General features: G+C 36.0%; 2 protein-coding genes across 2 annotated transcripts in view; one reads left to right on the forward strand and one right to left on the reverse strand.

Annotated features, from left to right (window-relative positions):
* Positions 1 to 474: 474 nt before the first annotated feature.
* On the reverse strand, positions 475 to 4,960 carry LOC111455499 (proteasome assembly chaperone 2). Its single transcript, XM_023097217.1, has 7 exons — positions 4,802 to 4,960; positions 2,856 to 3,021; positions 2,641 to 2,699; positions 2,096 to 2,214; positions 1,557 to 1,794; positions 1,352 to 1,463; positions 475 to 820 (listed from the first exon to the last, which is right to left on the reverse strand). Exons 1-7 carry the CDS (start codon positions 4,859 to 4,861, stop codon positions 741 to 743), a joined length of 834 nt encoding a protein of 277 aa, XP_022952985.1. The 5' UTR covers positions 4,862 to 4,960; the 3' UTR covers positions 475 to 740.
* Positions 4,961 to 16,831: 11,871 nt separating this feature from the next.
* Positions 16,832 to 18,533, forward strand: part of LOC111455492 (protein JINGUBANG) — a 2,225-nt gene continuing 523 nt past the window's right edge. Inside the window, exon 1 of the mRNA XM_023097210.1 lies at positions 16,832 to 18,514. Within this exon, the coding sequence (XP_022952978.1) occupies positions 16,957 to 18,375 (1,419 nt within the window). The 5' untranslated portion in view covers positions 16,832 to 16,956 and the 3' untranslated portion in view covers positions 18,376 to 18,514. The remainder of the gene's footprint in view (positions 18,515 to 18,533) is intronic.

The raw sequence follows: 18,533 nt of genomic DNA on the forward strand, positions 1-18,533 counted from the left end.
AGGGTTGTATTCCCCAAAAGCACGTCAATCGTGTAGGGTGATTGGACCAAGCCGAGTCAAAGAGGCTTTGATAACTCAAGGTTCATACAAAAAGGCGAGTGCTCCGTTGGCGGCAAGAAAGGAGACATTGGAAAGACTAGACCATACTAAAATGATTCCCAATATAGCTCTAAGCCTTAAAAACAACCCGAGAATTTTGTTGCTCAACTCATGAGCACCCTTGGCCATTAAATTGATAGGACAAAAAAATTTATACATGAACGAATCTAAAAGGTTTTTGAAAAAGAAATAAAGACAGTTTTTAATAGGTACCTAAAATTTCAACGTTGTATTTAATAGGTTCTTACCATTTCTAACATACTATCCCCATCCTCAGCCCTATTTAGCTAACGAAAAGAAATTTCTCCCCGCTTCCTCCCCAATTCCCGATAGGTTACATGAACATTTCGCACAGAAAGAGTCAAATAAGTTGGATCGATAACAAGTTTAGAAGTACATATATTTGTAACAATTAAGTGGCTAAGAAAAGTACAAATTTCATCAGTATTTTATCTAAAATACGTTTAGAACTGCAATTAGTGTATGAATATACAACTCCAAGACAGAAAAATTCTGATTTCAAATGGATTAAAGTAGAATAGTTAACCAAAAAGGGAGAAGCATTCACCTGTTCTTTCATTTCTTCTTTACAGATCAATTTCTTCAACTGGCACTTTGTGATTCATTCTACCCATCCTTGTCTAGAAGATGGACAGATCTGGCGGTGGTCCATAAACAGACTTCCAAGAAAACGGGACTTGCCATTGAATGCCTTCGCCACCTGAATACAAAATCAGAAGAGATGTAGTTAAGATTCCGCAAAACCCTTCTTGTTATGTTTGAAACACAGAAACAAAGCTTCCAGAAAGCCCGCTGTTTAGGAAAGTATGTTCAAAAGGGATAAAGAGAGATAACAAGGAATACTTCACAAATCACATTTTTTTAACTCAACGACATCTGGGGTTGGCGAAATTCGAACGTCTGACCTTTTTGCCAAGAGTTTATGTCTAAACCATTTGAGCTATACTCGGTTGATCAGTGCAAACCATAGCTTTCAGAATTACAAAATGATTATGTATGTAACAACTCAAGCCCACTGCTAGCAGATATTGTTCGTTTTGGCTCATTACGTATTGTCGTCAGCCTCACGGTTTTAAAACACGTCTGCTAGGGATAGGTTTCTACACCCTTATAAAGGGTGTTTTGTTCCTCTTCCCAACCAATGTGGATCTCACAATATAAGTAAAGATGACTCATGCCGATTAATGATATATCAGTTTTAAAAACAAGGCAGGTGAAGCCATGAGATTACCAGGACTCAGACCCAGAAGTTTGCCCGTTGCCTCAGCCAAATTGAAAGCATCAGCTATGTTGTCTCCTTCTGAACAATAACAGAATAAGCAGGTGACCTTCACACCTTTGGCCTTGACACCACAGCAAACATAACGGGCATTAGAAAATTTTGAAGAAATATTTCATGTCTAACGTCTGATGATGATGTTATTTCAAGGTTGTACCTTCAAAAAAGTAAAGAGAGAGGCAAATGGTAGACTTGGGAGGTAGTCTCCCTCCTCCAACTCCTCATCAAAAGGCAGGTCATCCTCCGGGGTAGCCTTGGCTTCAGTTAACGTGCTAAGATATTTCCATCGTCGCTGCTGTGGGTCGTATTCCTGCAGCCTTCTCCATCCCATTTGTTCACACTTGTCATCAGTTCCGTCATCATTGGTGCTAGAAAGATAATGAATCTGCGAGCCACTGATATGCATCAAAAGGCCAAATTAATAACCATGAAATGACAGTTAATTGGTCAGGCTTGCTGTATGCAAAGGACAAGCAATGGAATTCAAGTATTTTACAAGTAACTTTGGGAAGATAATAGTTTTGGCAAACCATCCAGCCGAATTAATGTACAGCCCTAGAATCATAGCCCTATAAGACAAGGCTTAGATATTTATGGTGGGAGTTACTTCGGTTTATGAAATAATGTTTCATTGCCTTACGAGACTAAATAAGATTCTGCGACTGGAAAATGTTAAAAGAGGTACCAAATAAATACCTTGACGTATCAATTTGTTGCCACCTTCCAAAATCTAAGCTAGAAAGCAGAACAACATGCATCTTCCCATAAGTTGCAATAAAATCAGCCAAGTTCTTTGCAAAATCGACCATTTTCCCCTGCTTGAACAAATCACAATTCAATTTAAAAATACTAATTATTGATGCCACCAACGCAAAGAAAAGAAGTTCACAAACCGAAGAGCAGTACTATCATCTCCTCGAGATAACAAAAAAGGGATAACACTAGACTAGTATATCTCCCTTGCTATGTTCTCTCTCTTAAGTCTTAATCGGACTGGCGATACTGGAACTGCCTTCTAAAGGTAAATTTATACTTTGAGATGATACAAACATTACTCAAGAAACAGTACGATACTTGTTTATGAATTTCTGCAGAAATTAGCCAGAAGGCACTATATACCTCTTTTATAAGTTCAGGCATTATATACTTTTTACACACAATTGGTGAAAAGAACGAGTAAGCAAAAGTACATGGCCAATTGTGATAAAATATGTAAATACGACTGGGCTGTTGAAACTTGCCTTGATAACAGGTGACCTTTGCTGGACAAGGGTCACTGCATTAGATGTTGATTCATAAACTGAAAACCAATTAAAAAAAAAAAAAAAGTTAAATGCATAAACTCGAGTTACCAGAAGACAGAAGAAATCGATATAACAAAGCTAGTGTTGATATTACAAATTCCAATACCACTTCAAGAAATTTTAAAAATAAATTACTACCAAGCAAGACAGACCTTCAAGAGGGAGGGCAATCTCCCCATGGGGAAATGGCTCATAAGCATTATTACCAATACAAGGCAGAACAAAAGGGTCATCCAAATAACCAATTCTTGTTGCCCTCATTGTGGAAACCAACAGGTCCACTGCTAACTGCCCCACATTCCCAATTGACAATGCTGGCTGAATGAATCAATAACCAAAATCAAATACACAATCAGTTTAAAAACAAAACGAAAGCCACTTTCTCAAATTTAGAAAATACATTGAACGAGCAAGCACAACATGTTTTAACGAAATTCAAATCCATAGAATTTCGAATTCGAAGAGTCATTTGTATATTGACTCAAAAGTTTGATTATTTGTAAGTTATGATGAATATTCTGCTGGCATTGCCACAAATTTACATAAAAAACTTGACTAGAAATGCATTGTGACGAGGTCCACTAGGCCATAAGGAAGCACTTTATTCATATTGGTGGAGGAGTTAGGTGGAATAGAGGTCATTGTCAAGACTCTCTTGGTGGAAGTTCCCTAACAAAGAAAACACTCAAATACAAAGATGGTTAAACTAACACTAAATTTTTTTTTGTAAACTCCCAAATGAGTTACAAAGATAGATTGTTAAAGGGGAGTTGGGAGTTGAGCATTGCCAACATTATAAAGATACAGTTTCGAACATCAACCTTGTTAGCACCACGATGGGGCTCTTGAGAGTTAAGGAATGGCCACTACCCAGTTTTTTTCTTTACGAATTGAGGAGACAGCTGGGTCTATAACATACATACAATCTGTAGTGGCCACGACTTAAAATGGGTAAAATGGGCATAAATATTGTGATTCCAAGGCTGATAGTTAAGATAAACATGATCGTAGTAGAATAGTACTGACTGGCCTAGTTTTCTACAAACCTAACATTTCTTTGAGTTTCTGTTTTCTGGAGAATGTTCAATTGAACTTTCTGGACCTTTATATTAGAAAGCTCATCAATTTGGTTCCAGCAAACTGCAACTTAACTCCAAATTTTTATTCTCCAATCCAAATGCATAACTTATATGTGGGCTACTTATGCATCCAAAAAATTGCTTGTCAAAACTTTCAAGATATCTTAGATGGCCAGTAGTAGTAAAAGTTTCACCAATTGCCTCCAACTCATTTGCTATGTCATTGCTTCTGCCTAGATATGCTAGCCATGCTGCCCTTTGAGAACTGTGTAGCTGTTCCTTAGTTCAATAGTTGAAAGGTGATATAGTTCATTCTTATTTTCTCAACAATGCATCCATATTTCAGTTCCAGAAGAAAATCCACAATCCTCAAATGGCACCTTCCGTACATGCCACCATCTATTAGGCCTCCAATTGTAAATGATTATGCAAGATAAGGCAAAAAGGGAAATTGGTTTTGTTAGTAGTTAGCTACCTAGGCGAGGAAATAAATGCTGGCTACGAGGTCTTGTATATAAACCATACACATGATACTCATCATTGCTCAGGCTGTTCTTCAGAATCAGCTCGAGTGGGTTCTGTTTATCACATTTTCATGACCATGACTTGATTATTCCAGACCATATAAGTCTTCTGGTCAAGTTTGACAGGAAAGGGCTGGGCTAAAGGGATGGTATGATCAAATTACATGAACACATGCACTTCCATGAATGGGCAATGCCTGCAAGTAACAACTTATTGTAGAAACATAACAAAAATTCTCGCCGTGTTAAGAGGAATACAAACTAAAAAACTCATCAAATCACAATCAGCCACATAAACCTTCAGCCTCCTTTCGAGCTCTATGAACAATTAATAGCTCGCCGAATTAGATTTCCATTTTCCTTCCTATTTTCTAGGAATTTCATAAACATTCAAACCACTCGAAGCTAATAAGATGCAAAAATCTTCTGCTAGATTGATTAATGGATAGAAAGGCAAAACGATGAAAAGAAGAAGAAGCTCAGAAAAGAACGAACCAGAATCAGAGTGGAGCTCTTGCCATGAACTTGCTTTCCTTCTTCGAGAAAAAATTCCATTGTCGTAGAAAAAACCACGGAATCCGGCGGGACAAACACTCTTAATTTTGAGAATTTCACAGTGCTCCGTCGTGGAGGTTTTCTTGAGCTTGAAGAAGAAGAAACTGAAAGTGGACTTTGGGCCTGTAATCTCCTGATTCCCAGCCCATTTAGAGTTAGAGGGCTCGTTGGGCTAAAACTTGTGGCCCAATTCGTTGGGCTAAAACTGAAAGTGGAGTCGAGAAGTAAGGAACATGACCATGTCACAAAGGAATGTTAGGGCCATCAGGTGCCGAGTCCAGATTTTGGATCCTAGACATCGGTTGTTACAATTTTTCAAGAGTTTAAGAAACAATAAGTGATGGGTTTTGAAAGTGCACAAGAACTCGTGTCGGTCTATGGAGATAGTCTTCACTATTAGAAATGAGGAGTAAGTAACATGACTGTGTCACGAGGAAATGTCGAGGCGATCAGGTGCCGAATCTAAATTTTGAATCCTAGACATGGGTCGTTACAAGTTTTTAAGAATTTAAGAAATAATAAGTGATGGGTTTTGAAAGTGCACAAAGAACTCGTGTCGGTCTGTGGAGAACTCTTAGAAATGAGGAGTAAGTAACGTGACCATATCACAAGAGAATGTCGGGGCAATTAGGTGTCGAATCCAGATTTTGAATCCTAAACATGGGTCGTTACAAGTTTTTAAGAATTTAAGAAACAATAAGTGATGGTTTTGAAAGTGCACAAAGAACTCGTGACGGTATGTGGAGATAGTCTTCACTTTTAGAAATGAGGAGTAAGTAACGTGACTATATCACAAGGGAATGTCGGGGCGATTAGGTGCCGAATTCAGATTTCGAATCCTAGACCTGGGTCGTTACAATTTTTTAAGAAATTAAGAAACAATAAGTGATGGGTTTTGAAAGTGCACAAAGACCTCGTGTCGGTCGGTGTAGATAGTCTTCACTCTTAGAAATGAGGAGTAAGTAACGTGACCATATCACGAGGGAATGTTAGGGCGATCAGGTGCCGAATCCAGATTTTGAATCCTAGACATGGGTCGTTACAAGTTTTTAGGAATTTAAGAAACAATAAGTGATGGGTTTTGAAAGTGCACAAAGACCTCAGATCAGCCTGTGGAGATAGTCTTTACTCTTAGAAACGAGTAGTAAGTAACGTGGCTCTGTCACAAGAGAATGTCCGGGTAATCATGTGTCAAATCTAGATTTCGAATCTTAGACATGGGTCGTTACAATTTTTTAAGAATTTAAGAAACGATAAGTGATAGTTTTGAAAGTGCACGGACTAAAATATGAACAAAAAATAGACTAAACCACAATCGAAAGTACTCGATCGATCAAAGTATAAGTCTTTCTATGACATTTAGGGTACCCACTACCCTTTCAAGACAAGGACATTGAGGTTAATGTCCGTGTAAGTGTAGAAAAAAGTGGTGAAACAATTATACGCGTGTATGGTGGGTTTGTAAGTGAGTGAAAAGCTTTTGATCCTACTTTTTTAAACCTTACCTATCCTAGGTTCTAGAGGTGTGTACTATTGATTGGGCTAACATCTTATCAAAGGAATTTAAGGTCCTCGACGTGGCGACGTTTGAAAAGTCTATGATATTCGAGAAAATGTTCGAAAAAGATTGGTACAATATAATAGTTTGACAAAGAAATCGTAAAAGTATATGGAATTAACGTTCAATGGTTAGTAGGAGTGTGCAGATTCATCCCGTGGTTATTATGAAATAGTGTCCTAGTAGGGACGGGGAAGCTGTTCTTACCTGCACGAATTGTTTTTCCATTTTATATATATGGTAGGGAGGGATTTGGATAAGGTCGGTGTAAGAGCTCAAGCCTACATATAGCTAGCAGATATTGTTCTCTTTGAACTTTCCCTCAAAGTTTTTAAAACATGTCTGCTAGGAAGAGGATTCCACACCCTTATAAAGAATGTTTTGTTCCATTTTTAACCGATGTAGGGATCTCATATTCCACCCCATTCAGGGCCCAGCATCCTCACCGACACTCTTTTCTCTCTCCAACCAATGTGGGATCTCAATATTCATCCCCTTTCAAAACCCAGTGTGGCTCAGCGTTCTCACTAACACTCGTTACTCTCTCCAACCGATGTCGAATCTCACCATTCATCCTCCTTCGGGATCCAGTGTCCTCACTGGCACACCACCCTGTGTCTGGCTCTAATACCTTCTTTATAAAAGTGTTGAAACCTCTTCCTAACATACACGTTTTAAAAACCTTGAGGGAAAAGCTGAAAGGGAAAGCCTAAAGACAACAATATCCGCTGACAGTGGACTTAGGTTGTTACAATCGAGGTAGAGAACGAGAGTATAATTTTCATCTCCACCTCTATTTAGCTAAACAGATCCCACAGATTAAATGGACATCTCTATCATATTCTAACACACCCATGTTCTTCCCCAACATGCCCATACTCCACTAACAAAAAACCTCCACATCTCATATAACATTCATCTCTTTGACACTAACCCAATTCCCCAATTCAAACAAACTCAAGAACCCTAATTTTGTTTGCCCAATTGTCTTCTTCCTCTTGATGTTTACCCATTACAAACCCTAATCAAAGCCATGTGTAAAAGCACTAACAATGGCACCCAATACTCAACCTTTCATAATCCTAATCCTCCCACTACTCTCTCTTCCCTCTTCCCTCTCGGGTCCTGTGAGATCTCACCTCGGTTAAGAACAAGAACGAAACACTCTTTATAAGGGTATGGAAATCTTTCACTAGTAAACACATTTTAAGAATCTTGAGAGAAAGCCCGAAAAGGAAAACCCAAAAAAGATAATATCTACTAGCAGTGGACTTGGACCGTTACAGTTTCGTTCTTCGTTCTTCCCCGATTGGTCTATAATTCTTCAAATATCTCACTTACACTTTTTGTGTAGCGAATCCCAGCCAAGTGTTCACTTATGAATGGGCCATATTCAGGGAAAATTCCAGACCCTTGTGTTCTTCCCTCTACAAGAAAGTGAAGCATCAGATGCTTTCCACAAAGAACAAGAACAAAAGCTTGGAAAATGATTTCACTTATGCCCATAAGTGGCCATTGTTTTCAACCTCAAGTTTGTGGGACAGCCAAAAATTTTCCCTTTTGTTCATCAACATTTTCACCATCTCTTCTTCTTTTACTTCTTTTAAGGTTTGTTTGTTTGAATTAAGGAAAGAAAAGCATTGATTCATCCAATGTAATGTAATGATTTAAGGATGTTTTAGACATTGTTTGTCTATGTTCTTACCTAAATATACGAACCCATCTCGAAAAAATTCTATTACGATGTGTATATACGTCAATTTAGAAATTTTTTGATGTTATATTGATGAAAAAGTTTGTTTTTCGGTCAAGATTTGAGTCGGGTTTGAAAATGAATTGAAGTTTGTTTTACTCAACAGTTGTGAGGATGAAAACGAAACACGTGAACTTACGAAAATAAGGGTTATAATCACTTGTGGGAATGAAAATATTTTTGTGTATCGTCGTTTTCATTCTCGTTATGATATCAACATTTGTTTTCATGCATGTCTGCCACATTGTGTGTAATGATACGAGATAGGTTTAAAGATGTAGTTTTTTTTTTCTACTTATTTGTAATAATTATAGTGTAAAATGAACGGTTGTACTAAGTTTTCTTTTTTGAAAGTCGTTCTTCATATCTAGAGAAAAATGTCATCATGAGCATAGCTTGGGGAAATTCGGTGAAGTTCGGTGAAGTTCGACTTGAGGGGAAAATATACCCTAAAAAGAACCGAACCAAAAAAAAAAAAAAACATTTGTGAAGTACTAAAATGACATGTCTATATAAAATGGGTCATTAAATGTTTGAAAATATTTATATATTTGCTTACTACTTTGGATCTTTATTGAAAGATATCAATCATCTTTATTTGTGTGCTTAGAAATTAATGGATATTTTGAGTACTCTATTGCTTTTTTTCTTTTTCTTCTTTGACCACATATTATTAATAATCAAGTTTAAGAAAAAACATTTAAAAGTCAATTTTGAGCCGGCATAGCTCGGTGTTTCAAGTATTAGAGGTGTTAAAAAAACTCGATAACTCGAAAAATCGAATCAACCCAGCCCAATTCGAGTTTGAGCCGGCATAGCTCAATGCATAAAGTATTAGAGGTGTTAAAAAAATTCGAGGGACTCGAAAAGTCCAATCAACCCTACCCAATTCGAGATTGAGTCGGCATAGCTTGATGTTTCAAGTATTAGAGGTGTTAAAAAAACTCGATGACTCAAAATGTCCGATCAACCCAGCCCAATTCCAGTTTGAGTTAGAATAGCTCAACGCTTCAAGTATTAGAGGTGTTAAAAAAACTCGATGACTCGAAAAGTCTGATCAACCCAGCCCAATTTGAGTTTGAGCCGACATAGCTCGATGTTTCAAATATTAGAGGTGTTAAAAAAACTCAATGACTCGAAAAATCCAATCAACCCTACCCAATTCGAGTTTGAGCCGACATAGCTCGATGTTCTAAGTATTAGAGGTGTTAAAAAATTTGATAACTCGAAAAGTCCGATCAACCCAACCCAATTTGAATTGGGTTCAAATAAATGAAAACTTTATGAATTAAGTTGGTTCACTGATTTATTTTAAAAATACATTTGTTCCTATGGTAATTTTTCAAAATATATATAGACATTGAATTACAAATCTTAATTAAATATTTAAAAATAAATAAATAGATATTTTACGAATTAATATTTTTATTTTTATTAAAAACAAAATTTTGAATAAATGTCTCGAACAATTAGGTTGGATCTAAAAATGTTTCAATCCGACCCAATTCAACTTCATTTTTCGCCCTTGAACAAACGGACACTTATAAACAAACGTGTTCCAACTACCACCAAACGAAAATCGTTACTTACGAAAGCAAGTGGTCGGGATTAGGTTCAAATTCGTGAGGACGAAAATGACACACACAAGCTTACGATAACAAGTATATTTTAATCGTGAGTTGTGACAAACGAACACTATTGTGTACTATCATTTTCATAATGTATATTAATGTAAAACATTTATTTTCAATGTCTCCCACATTATGTGTGTAACATTACAAGCAAGCTCAAGATCTATTTTTATGTCGTTTTATTAACCACTTTATAATTCTTTTTTTTTTTTTTTAAATGAATGGTCGTACAAATTTTCTTTATAAAAAAAATAAAAAATAAAAAATAACAATTTGTACTTTGCAAAAAGTAATTGAAAATAAAAGGACATGAAAAAAAAATCAAATGGTTTATAAAGTTAATTATTAAAATAAAAAATTAAAAAAAAAAAACACAAAAACAAAACATGAGGCTGATTTTTGACGATTTTTATGTACTAGTTTGTAGGTTGTTAAGGATCTTTTATTTTATTTTATTTATTTTTTATAGCGGCTCAGATCCATCGATAATAAATATTGTTCTCCTACTCAATTAACGTGGGACATCACAATCCACCCCCTTCGAGGCCTAGTGTACTTACTGGCACACCGTCTCATGTCTACCCCCGTTGGCACATAGTTCAGTGTCTGGCTCTAATACCATTTATAACGACGTCCTTACTGGCACATCGTCTTGTGTCTACCCCCTTTTGGGAACAACCTCCTCGTTGGCGCATAGTTCGGTGTCTAGCTCTGATACCATTTATAACAGTATGGTTACCCGTCTCGTGTCTACCCACCTCCCTTTGGGGAACAGCCTCCTCGCTGGCACATAGTCCGATGTCTGGCTCTGATACTATTTATAACAGCCCAGATCCACCAATAGCAAATATTGTCCTCTTTGGACTTTCTCTTTCGGGCTCTCCCTCAAGGCATTAAAACACGTCTACTAGGAGAAGGTTTCCACATTCTTATAAAGGGTGTTTTGTTCTCCTCTCCAACCAATGCCAGACTTCTATATTTCCCAACCGCTGCAACTTTAATCTTTGAGACAAGCATACGACAACTAACAAGATCGACCAAGTAGCATTCCGACACGACGTTGCAGCTCACTTGTCACTACATTTAGTGTCTCCCCCCTCCCAAGAGAGTGTCCGAGAGGCAATGCGGGAGCAAACGTCATTCATTCATGCTTCATTTAGCAATACATAAGCAACAAGTTCGAGGAGTTTCCCAAGCACATCATGTAGCCAAATGCACGGCATCCAAGAGTGCAAACAATCGATACACGTTCCGCAACAAGTATTCGAAGATTTTAGCTACTGAAATTTCTACAAACAAAAACAAACCGCCCATAAAGTTTTTACTTGAAAAAGTGATCGAGAGAAACCCTAATAATTAAAAATAGCTCGATTTAAATTGCAAAATACGCCGAAAATTTGTTGAAATTTCGACATTGTTATGTCACACTCATTTAATTCTTGTGCTTCATATTAATACATAGATTTATACGATGATGTGTTCAAATTATCACCCAACAAAATCTTAAACCAAGAAATTTTTGGTTATAAAAATAAATTATTGAACATTATTATGAGGAGGAAAATGTTCTATGAGAGAATGAATGTAAGTTTATGTTCCATCATTTTCATCATGTGTACTCATGATGTTAATGTTTTTTTACTTTACGTCTATAGCAAAAGGCGTTCGTTTAATGACGATCTTGTATTTTATTTTTTATTTTTGAAAATTCTATTCATTCGCTCACAGTTATTTTTAGTGGTGTATATAGTCCGGGTTGGGTTGGGTAGGGGATTTTTTTTTTACCCAACCCAAAAGTTCGGGTTGGTTGGATTGGTAACCCAACCCAACCCAACTCAACCCTATATTTTCGGGTTGGGTTCAGGTTGGGTTGTCAATTTTTTTTTAAGTTTTATTTATCCACGATACAATCTTACATAAAATATATTAAAAGTTCATAAACAAACACAAATTAATCTATAATTATTCAAAAAAAAAAAAACAAACAAATTCAATAAAAAACGGGTGAAAATTGTAACATATTAACATAGTTCAATATTGTCATAAAACTAATGACAACTAAATAAACATCTCTTAAGAATTAGTTAAAGTAATATAAGGATAGATTGTGAAATTAAATAAACAATAAAAATGATTAGTTTAAAAGTATGGTCTATAACAAAAATAAAAAATATATAAAAATATTTTAATTAAAATAAACTTATTCCATATCATTTGATACCCGATCTTTCCGTTGGATTTATTCCATATCATTTGATATCAGAGCTTTCTCGTGAGCTGATTTCAATATCATTTAGTATCAGAGCTTTCTCATGAGTTGATTCCATATCATTTAGCATCAGCGCTCTAATTTCATATCAATTTTATTTAAAAAATACCCTTCAACTACGGTTTCAAAAATATTTTTAAATTTTAAACAATTTCATTAATACTCTTAACTTTTTTTAAAAAGTTCAAAAATATATGTAATAATATTAATGAAGCTTTTGTTAAACACGGTAGAAAGTGAAAAGGTATTTTTGAAACTGTCTCGTCATAAAAAAATTATATTTTAATTAAAAATAAGTGTCACGTCACCCTTCCTTTAATAAAAATATTACCAAATATAACCTCGACCCAAACGCAATCTAAATCAACCCTAACCTCGAGGGGTATTTACGTCATTATACTCGCCTTGTATAAAACTATATAACATGCACACTTGTCACCAAAAATAAAAATGTAATTAAAATAAGATTTCTAGGGTTTTGAATTAATTAAAATAATACATCATTATTCATATTCTTTGCTCCCCATTTTCCCAACTATTATTGTCTCCCATTTTTTTATTTAGAAAATATAAATTAAAATATCAAATCATCAAAATGTAACGAATTTAATAATTTTTTATGGGTTTTATTTAGTTTTTGTATTGGAGACGTGTTTGCAAATTAGTAAACCATAGTATTATTGCTTAATATATATATATATATATATAATTAGCTTTGCCACTTGTTGAGGTCTCAATAATTTTCGGGTTTTTTTAATCAAAATATCTGCTTTATATAGATACAGATGATCTGATCCGTTTAAAAATTAAATTTATAAACACTACTTTCATTTACACGTGGTTTATTTTATTATTCACTTTCTGCGTTGATGTGAAACCCCACGTCGATTGGAGAGATGAACGAAGCACTACTTATAACAGTATGAAAACCTCTCTCTAGTAGACGCATTTTAAAACTGTGAGGTTGACGTCGATACATAATAGGCCAAAGTGGACAATATCTACTAGCGATGGGTTTTGGTGATTACAAATGGTATCAGAGCGAGACATCGGGCAGTGTGCCAACAAGGACGTTGGGTCCAAGGGGGTAGATTGTGAGATCCCACGTCAGTTGGAGAGGAGAATGAAACATTGTTTATAAGGGTATGAAAACCTCTCCCTAGTAAAAGCGTTTTAAAACCGTGAGGCTAACGACAATATGTAACTGGCCAAAACAAACAATATCTAGCAGTGAGTTTGGGCGGTTGCATTTAATCAGTGAGATAGTATTAATCGAGACTTATAGAAATGAAAAGTACCTATTTTGTTTCGATTGTACGTTAAACGTAATTTAATTAAAATAATAAATGATAATTATGAGATATTTTTCATTTCACTAAAAAAAATATTTTTTTTAACCTAACAATTGGCTCATAAATATGTTACGTGTGCATATTTTGAACTTCAAACCCTAAATATATTATTTAAAATTACTTTTATTTTTAAAATTAATTTTTAAATATACTTTTTGATTTGGAATCTATTATTTAAACAATTATTATCCTTTAAAGATTTTTCAAAATATTATATTTTACTTAAAAGATTCTAAAAAGTATTTTAAAAAATTAAACAAAGATATAGTTAGTAAACTATCATAATTTTTAAATTAATAAAAAATCATTAAACAAATAATAAAATATCAATAAAGTTTGATTGTGCCACGTGCCCCAAAGAAGAGGGGAATGGGTCTATGATTGTGCCACGTGTCCTCTACACAAATTTTTTTTTAAAATTTAAATGAGATATTTTATTTTTATAAATTTATTCAATATATACGATAAAATAATTTGAATATAATCAAACCCGTCTCTTATCATATTTTGATACGTGATAAGAAGCTAACTTTTAATTGAAAATATGTTCGTAAAAATAAATATAGATATTTTTTTTAATTAAAAACTTAGCGTAAACTTATACGACACTCGAAAAGTCGAAATCTTTTACTTTAAGCTTCTTTAAAGAATTTCATTCATTTAAGAAAGATTAATTAAATTTGTATACTTTTTTATCTTAATTTTTTTAACCTATGAAGGTAGATACGTGGCATAATTTGATTCCCTTAATTAATTTTAAATTAATTATACTTTAGTAATTATTAAGTCATTGACAATAAATTTAACAAATAAGATAATTAAGATTTTGAAAATATTAATTATCTAACAGACTCGTTTTTAAACTGTGAGGTTGACGACGATACGTAACTGGTCAAAACGGACAACATCTGCTAGCGGTGGGTTTGGGCTGTTAAATAGGTGCAGGAAATTTCGGGGCTATTAAGGGCCGAATTTGAACTTAAATCTCGGGTAATCTAAACATAGCCCGATGAAAGAAGAGTATTTCCATCCCACGTTCTCGTTTAATCTTTCACCCTTGACCCGCGAAATCCCGAGTAAATTATATTAAGTATTGGTTCGTACACCAGCTGTTTCATTTAGAATTAAATAATATAATCTTTTTATTTAATGCATGTGACATGTGTAATAATTTGGATTGCTCTAGCTTTCATCACCTAATGTTGTTAGGGAACTTAGGCAACAATTTAATTCAACACAAAATATAAAATATAATTAATAATTTCTCAATTTAATTAATTTTATTTTTTTAAAAAAAATGTGTATTAAATAAATAAATATAGTATTTATAAACTTAAATTAAAAAAAATGAGAATAAAACAAAAAGAAAATGAGGTATAAATATCCTAAGAGGAGATAAAAATAAAAAAAAAATTAAAATATTACAAGTGGGTCCCACAGAAAGAAGCCAGGTGTCAGAAAACAGGACCAATTATCTTGAAATCATTATAGAATTGTCCCGTACCGTTGAATCTTCTCAAGTCACGCTGACGCACTTATGATAGGTAAGTCCACGTGGAGGGCGTTCATTGGGTACACGGATTACAAGAACATACGTGGCATTCTGTATTATTAAAAATCAAGAATTAATCATTTGTGGAAGGTAGCCGGAGATGAGGGGTGACGTGGCAATTTTGCGGCGGCGCGTGGTTGTGGTGGCGTTGACGTTTGGGTTTGGTATATATTTTTTTTAAGGTAGATAAGAGTCGTGTGTGGATGTTGTGGGGGATAAAGTGAAATTTATGGGTCACCAAACCACCTGACTTCTTAAACTCGTGTACAAACGAGCTTGTCGGGTATTCGGGATGAGAATTGAAATAAGAGACGGAAATGAAGAGGGTTTCTTCGTCCATTTCATCTCGTTCCTATAGACATCTCTATTTAGGATACGCACGGTTCGATTAGATCTAATTTTGGACCGAACCCATGAAGAATAGACAAAATTTAAATTCGATGATTTCGTTGACGTGCTAGAATTGGAAAAAGAATAAAAATATATTTTAATTCGACCTACCGAGCTAAAATATATTATATGTAAAGCTCACATAAAAAATATTTAAAACGCTCAAATTTAATTATTAAATTTTAAATTAATAAAACATGTCGATTACTTTAAAATAAAATAAGGAAAAAGTAATTAATAATTGTGATTTGGTGGTCGGCAATATTAGAAATATTATTTAATTAACCATAAATTTTAATTTATTTTTACTTCAAATTTTGTGTTTTTTTTAATACACGTGTAAACGCTTGAATTCGACAAAAACATTTAATTTATTTTAGAAAATTTAATGTTTAATTTCATATTTAATTGATTTTTTTAAAGTTGATTACTCGATTAAAAAAAAGGTTGACAACCGACGTGTGACATGGGATCTCACGACCCATCCCTCTTGTGGGCAAGTGTCCTCGTTGGCATAACTCCCCGTGTTTAGCTCTAATACCATTTGTAATAGTCTAAGTCTACCTCTAGCAAATATTGTCTGCTTTTGCTTGTTACATATCATCGTCAGTCTTACAATTAACCTTTAGAATACGTGTTGCTAATTGGGTTACACCCATTTTTGCGACTGAGCTATCGGATAAGTATTGCTCCAACATTTGTAACATATATTCAACCGTAATTGAAAATTATTTTGGTCAACTCAAACACAATTGGCATATTTTTCAATTTGAAATGGCATCAAGACCATTTCAACGACATAAAAAGGGTATTTTGAGTGGGAGACTGAATCGAAGAACTACGAACAGTAATATCTTAACCGGTCAACTATACTTTTACAGTCGATACCTAAACATTCACGTAACTCATTATAGTACATAATTCAACAAATTGATTTATTATCGACACTTTTTTAAAGTGTTAGATTCTTATCGATTAAAAATTATGAGTGGAAACTCGTTATCAAATTGGTAAGAACACGATAAAAACATTAATTTATTTCTTCTAGAACATATCATAATCAAACAAAGCCGCCTAATTAAGCACTAAAAAAGAATTAATATTCAAATCAAATAATTTAAATTATACTGATCCCAATTAGAATCCAAAATTGACCATTGAATGAAAAATTCTCCTGACCCGACCCGACCCGACCCGATCCGAAGGAAAAGTCAAAAGTCAAACCTAAATCTGAAAACGCTTGTTCCCCACTGCAGAATTGGCGTGTGAAGTTTAAACGCCGTACAAAAAAGAAATAATTAAAAAAAGAAATTAAAATCGTGGTCTTTTTCCAACCCACCAAATTCATCTGCCATGTTACCGGCACAACCGGTTAACCGGTTCCTTCAGATAATTATTTCTCTCTCACCACGTGGCATTATTTTTATTTTTCTCTAATTTTTTTTTCCCTATATATATTCTTCTCCTCTCTCTCTCTCCCCGTAGAAACCCTCGGAATTGTTATCGTTGTTAGGTGTATTGAAATTTCGGTTAATTCTCTGAAGAAGAATTTTGAAACGATTTCTTGGGGGTTTGATTCTTCGATTCTAGATGAGAGAGGAGCAAGGAAGAGGAGCCATGGTGATGGAGCGGCGGAGTGGATTGAATCGGAAGAGATTTGGAGCTTATTTACAGTCCGATCCGGCGATTTTGGCCGGTGACGATGATGATTTCTCTCCCCGGCATAGCAATGCCTCCACTGCGACTAGTCCGGTTTATAACTTTGAGAAATCGCCGGCGAGCGGTGAGGCTTCGCCGTACTTGATGTCGCCGTGGAATCAATCTGCTTCGCCGTATTCAAAATCTCCGTGGATCGTTCCGTCGGGGATGAATCTGTACGACGATGGATTATTCGCTCGGAGTGGACTCGTCGGTTCTCTGGTGCGAGAGGAAGGTCATGTGTATTCGTTAGCGGTAGCAGGGGATTTGTTGTACACTGGATCTGATAGCAGGAACATTCGCGTGTGGAAGAATTTGGAGGAGTACGCTGGATTTAAATCGAACAGTGGTTTGGTGAAGGCGATAATCTTGTACGGAGATAGAATCTTCACAGGACATCAAGACGGAAAGATTCGTATATGGAAGGTTTCATCGAAGAATCCGAAATCTCATAGCCGAATCGGAAGCCTGCCGACATTGAAGGAATTCGTCAAAAGCTCGATGAATCCGAAAAATTATGTGAAAGTCCGTCGCAACCGTAACGTCCTCCGTATAAAGCATTTCGACGCCATTTCGTCGATGAGTCTGAACGAGGAGTTAGGGCTTTTGTACTCTGGATCTTGGGACAAAACGATGAAGGTCTGGCGAATCGCAGATTCGAAATGCCTCGAATCAATCTCCGCTCACGACGACGCCGTGAACGCCGTGGCATCTGGATTAGAAAGCCTTGTATTCACCGGATCGGCGGATGGAACAGTGAAGGTCTGGCGGAGGGAGTTACAGGGGAAAGGCACAAAGCATTTTCTGGTTCAGGTATTGTTGAAGCAAGAAAATGCGATAACCGCGTTGGCTGTGAATAAATCATCGGCAGTGTTGTACTGCGGTTCATCAGACGGAGTAGTGAATTATTGGGAGAGCGAGAAGCATTTGTCACACGGCGGCGTCCTCCACGGCCATAAACTGGCTGTACTGTGCTTAGCGACTGCCGGAAACTTAGTGTTCAGTGGATCGGCGGACAAAAACATTTGCGTGTGGCGAAGGGAAGAAAACAGCGGATCTCACACATGTCTCTCAGTTCTAACCGGCCACTCCGGGCCGGTCAAATGCTTAGCCGTCAAGGAAGACGAGGAAGAAGAATGTCCATCGCCGCCGAAAGAGGAGGACAATGGCAAAAAGTTGTACCGGCGATGGATTGTGTATAGTGGTAGCCTGGACCGGTCGGTGAAGGTGTGGCGCGTGGCAGAGAACGCGGCGGAGCTGCTAAAACTCGCGGACGCGGATAGGCCGTACCTGACCTACAAGAAGCAGTAAAGGCAGAAAAAGGGAGGTACCAGGCGTGCCGTTTTGCATGGCGTTTTGGGTAGTTGCAGAAGGTGGGATTCCCTGCGGAAGAGTCTATGGAACTCAAGGCCTCTACACCAATGCAATCCCGCCACGTGTTGGGAGGGGGGGGGGGGGGGGGGGGGCGC

The sequence above is a fragment of the Cucurbita moschata genome, unplaced genomic scaffold (assembly GCF_002738365.1).
Source record: "Cucurbita moschata cultivar Rifu unplaced genomic scaffold, Cmos_1.0 Cmo_Scf00017, whole genome shotgun sequence".
NCBI lineage: Eukaryota > Viridiplantae > Streptophyta > Magnoliopsida > Cucurbitales > Cucurbitaceae > Cucurbita > Cucurbita moschata.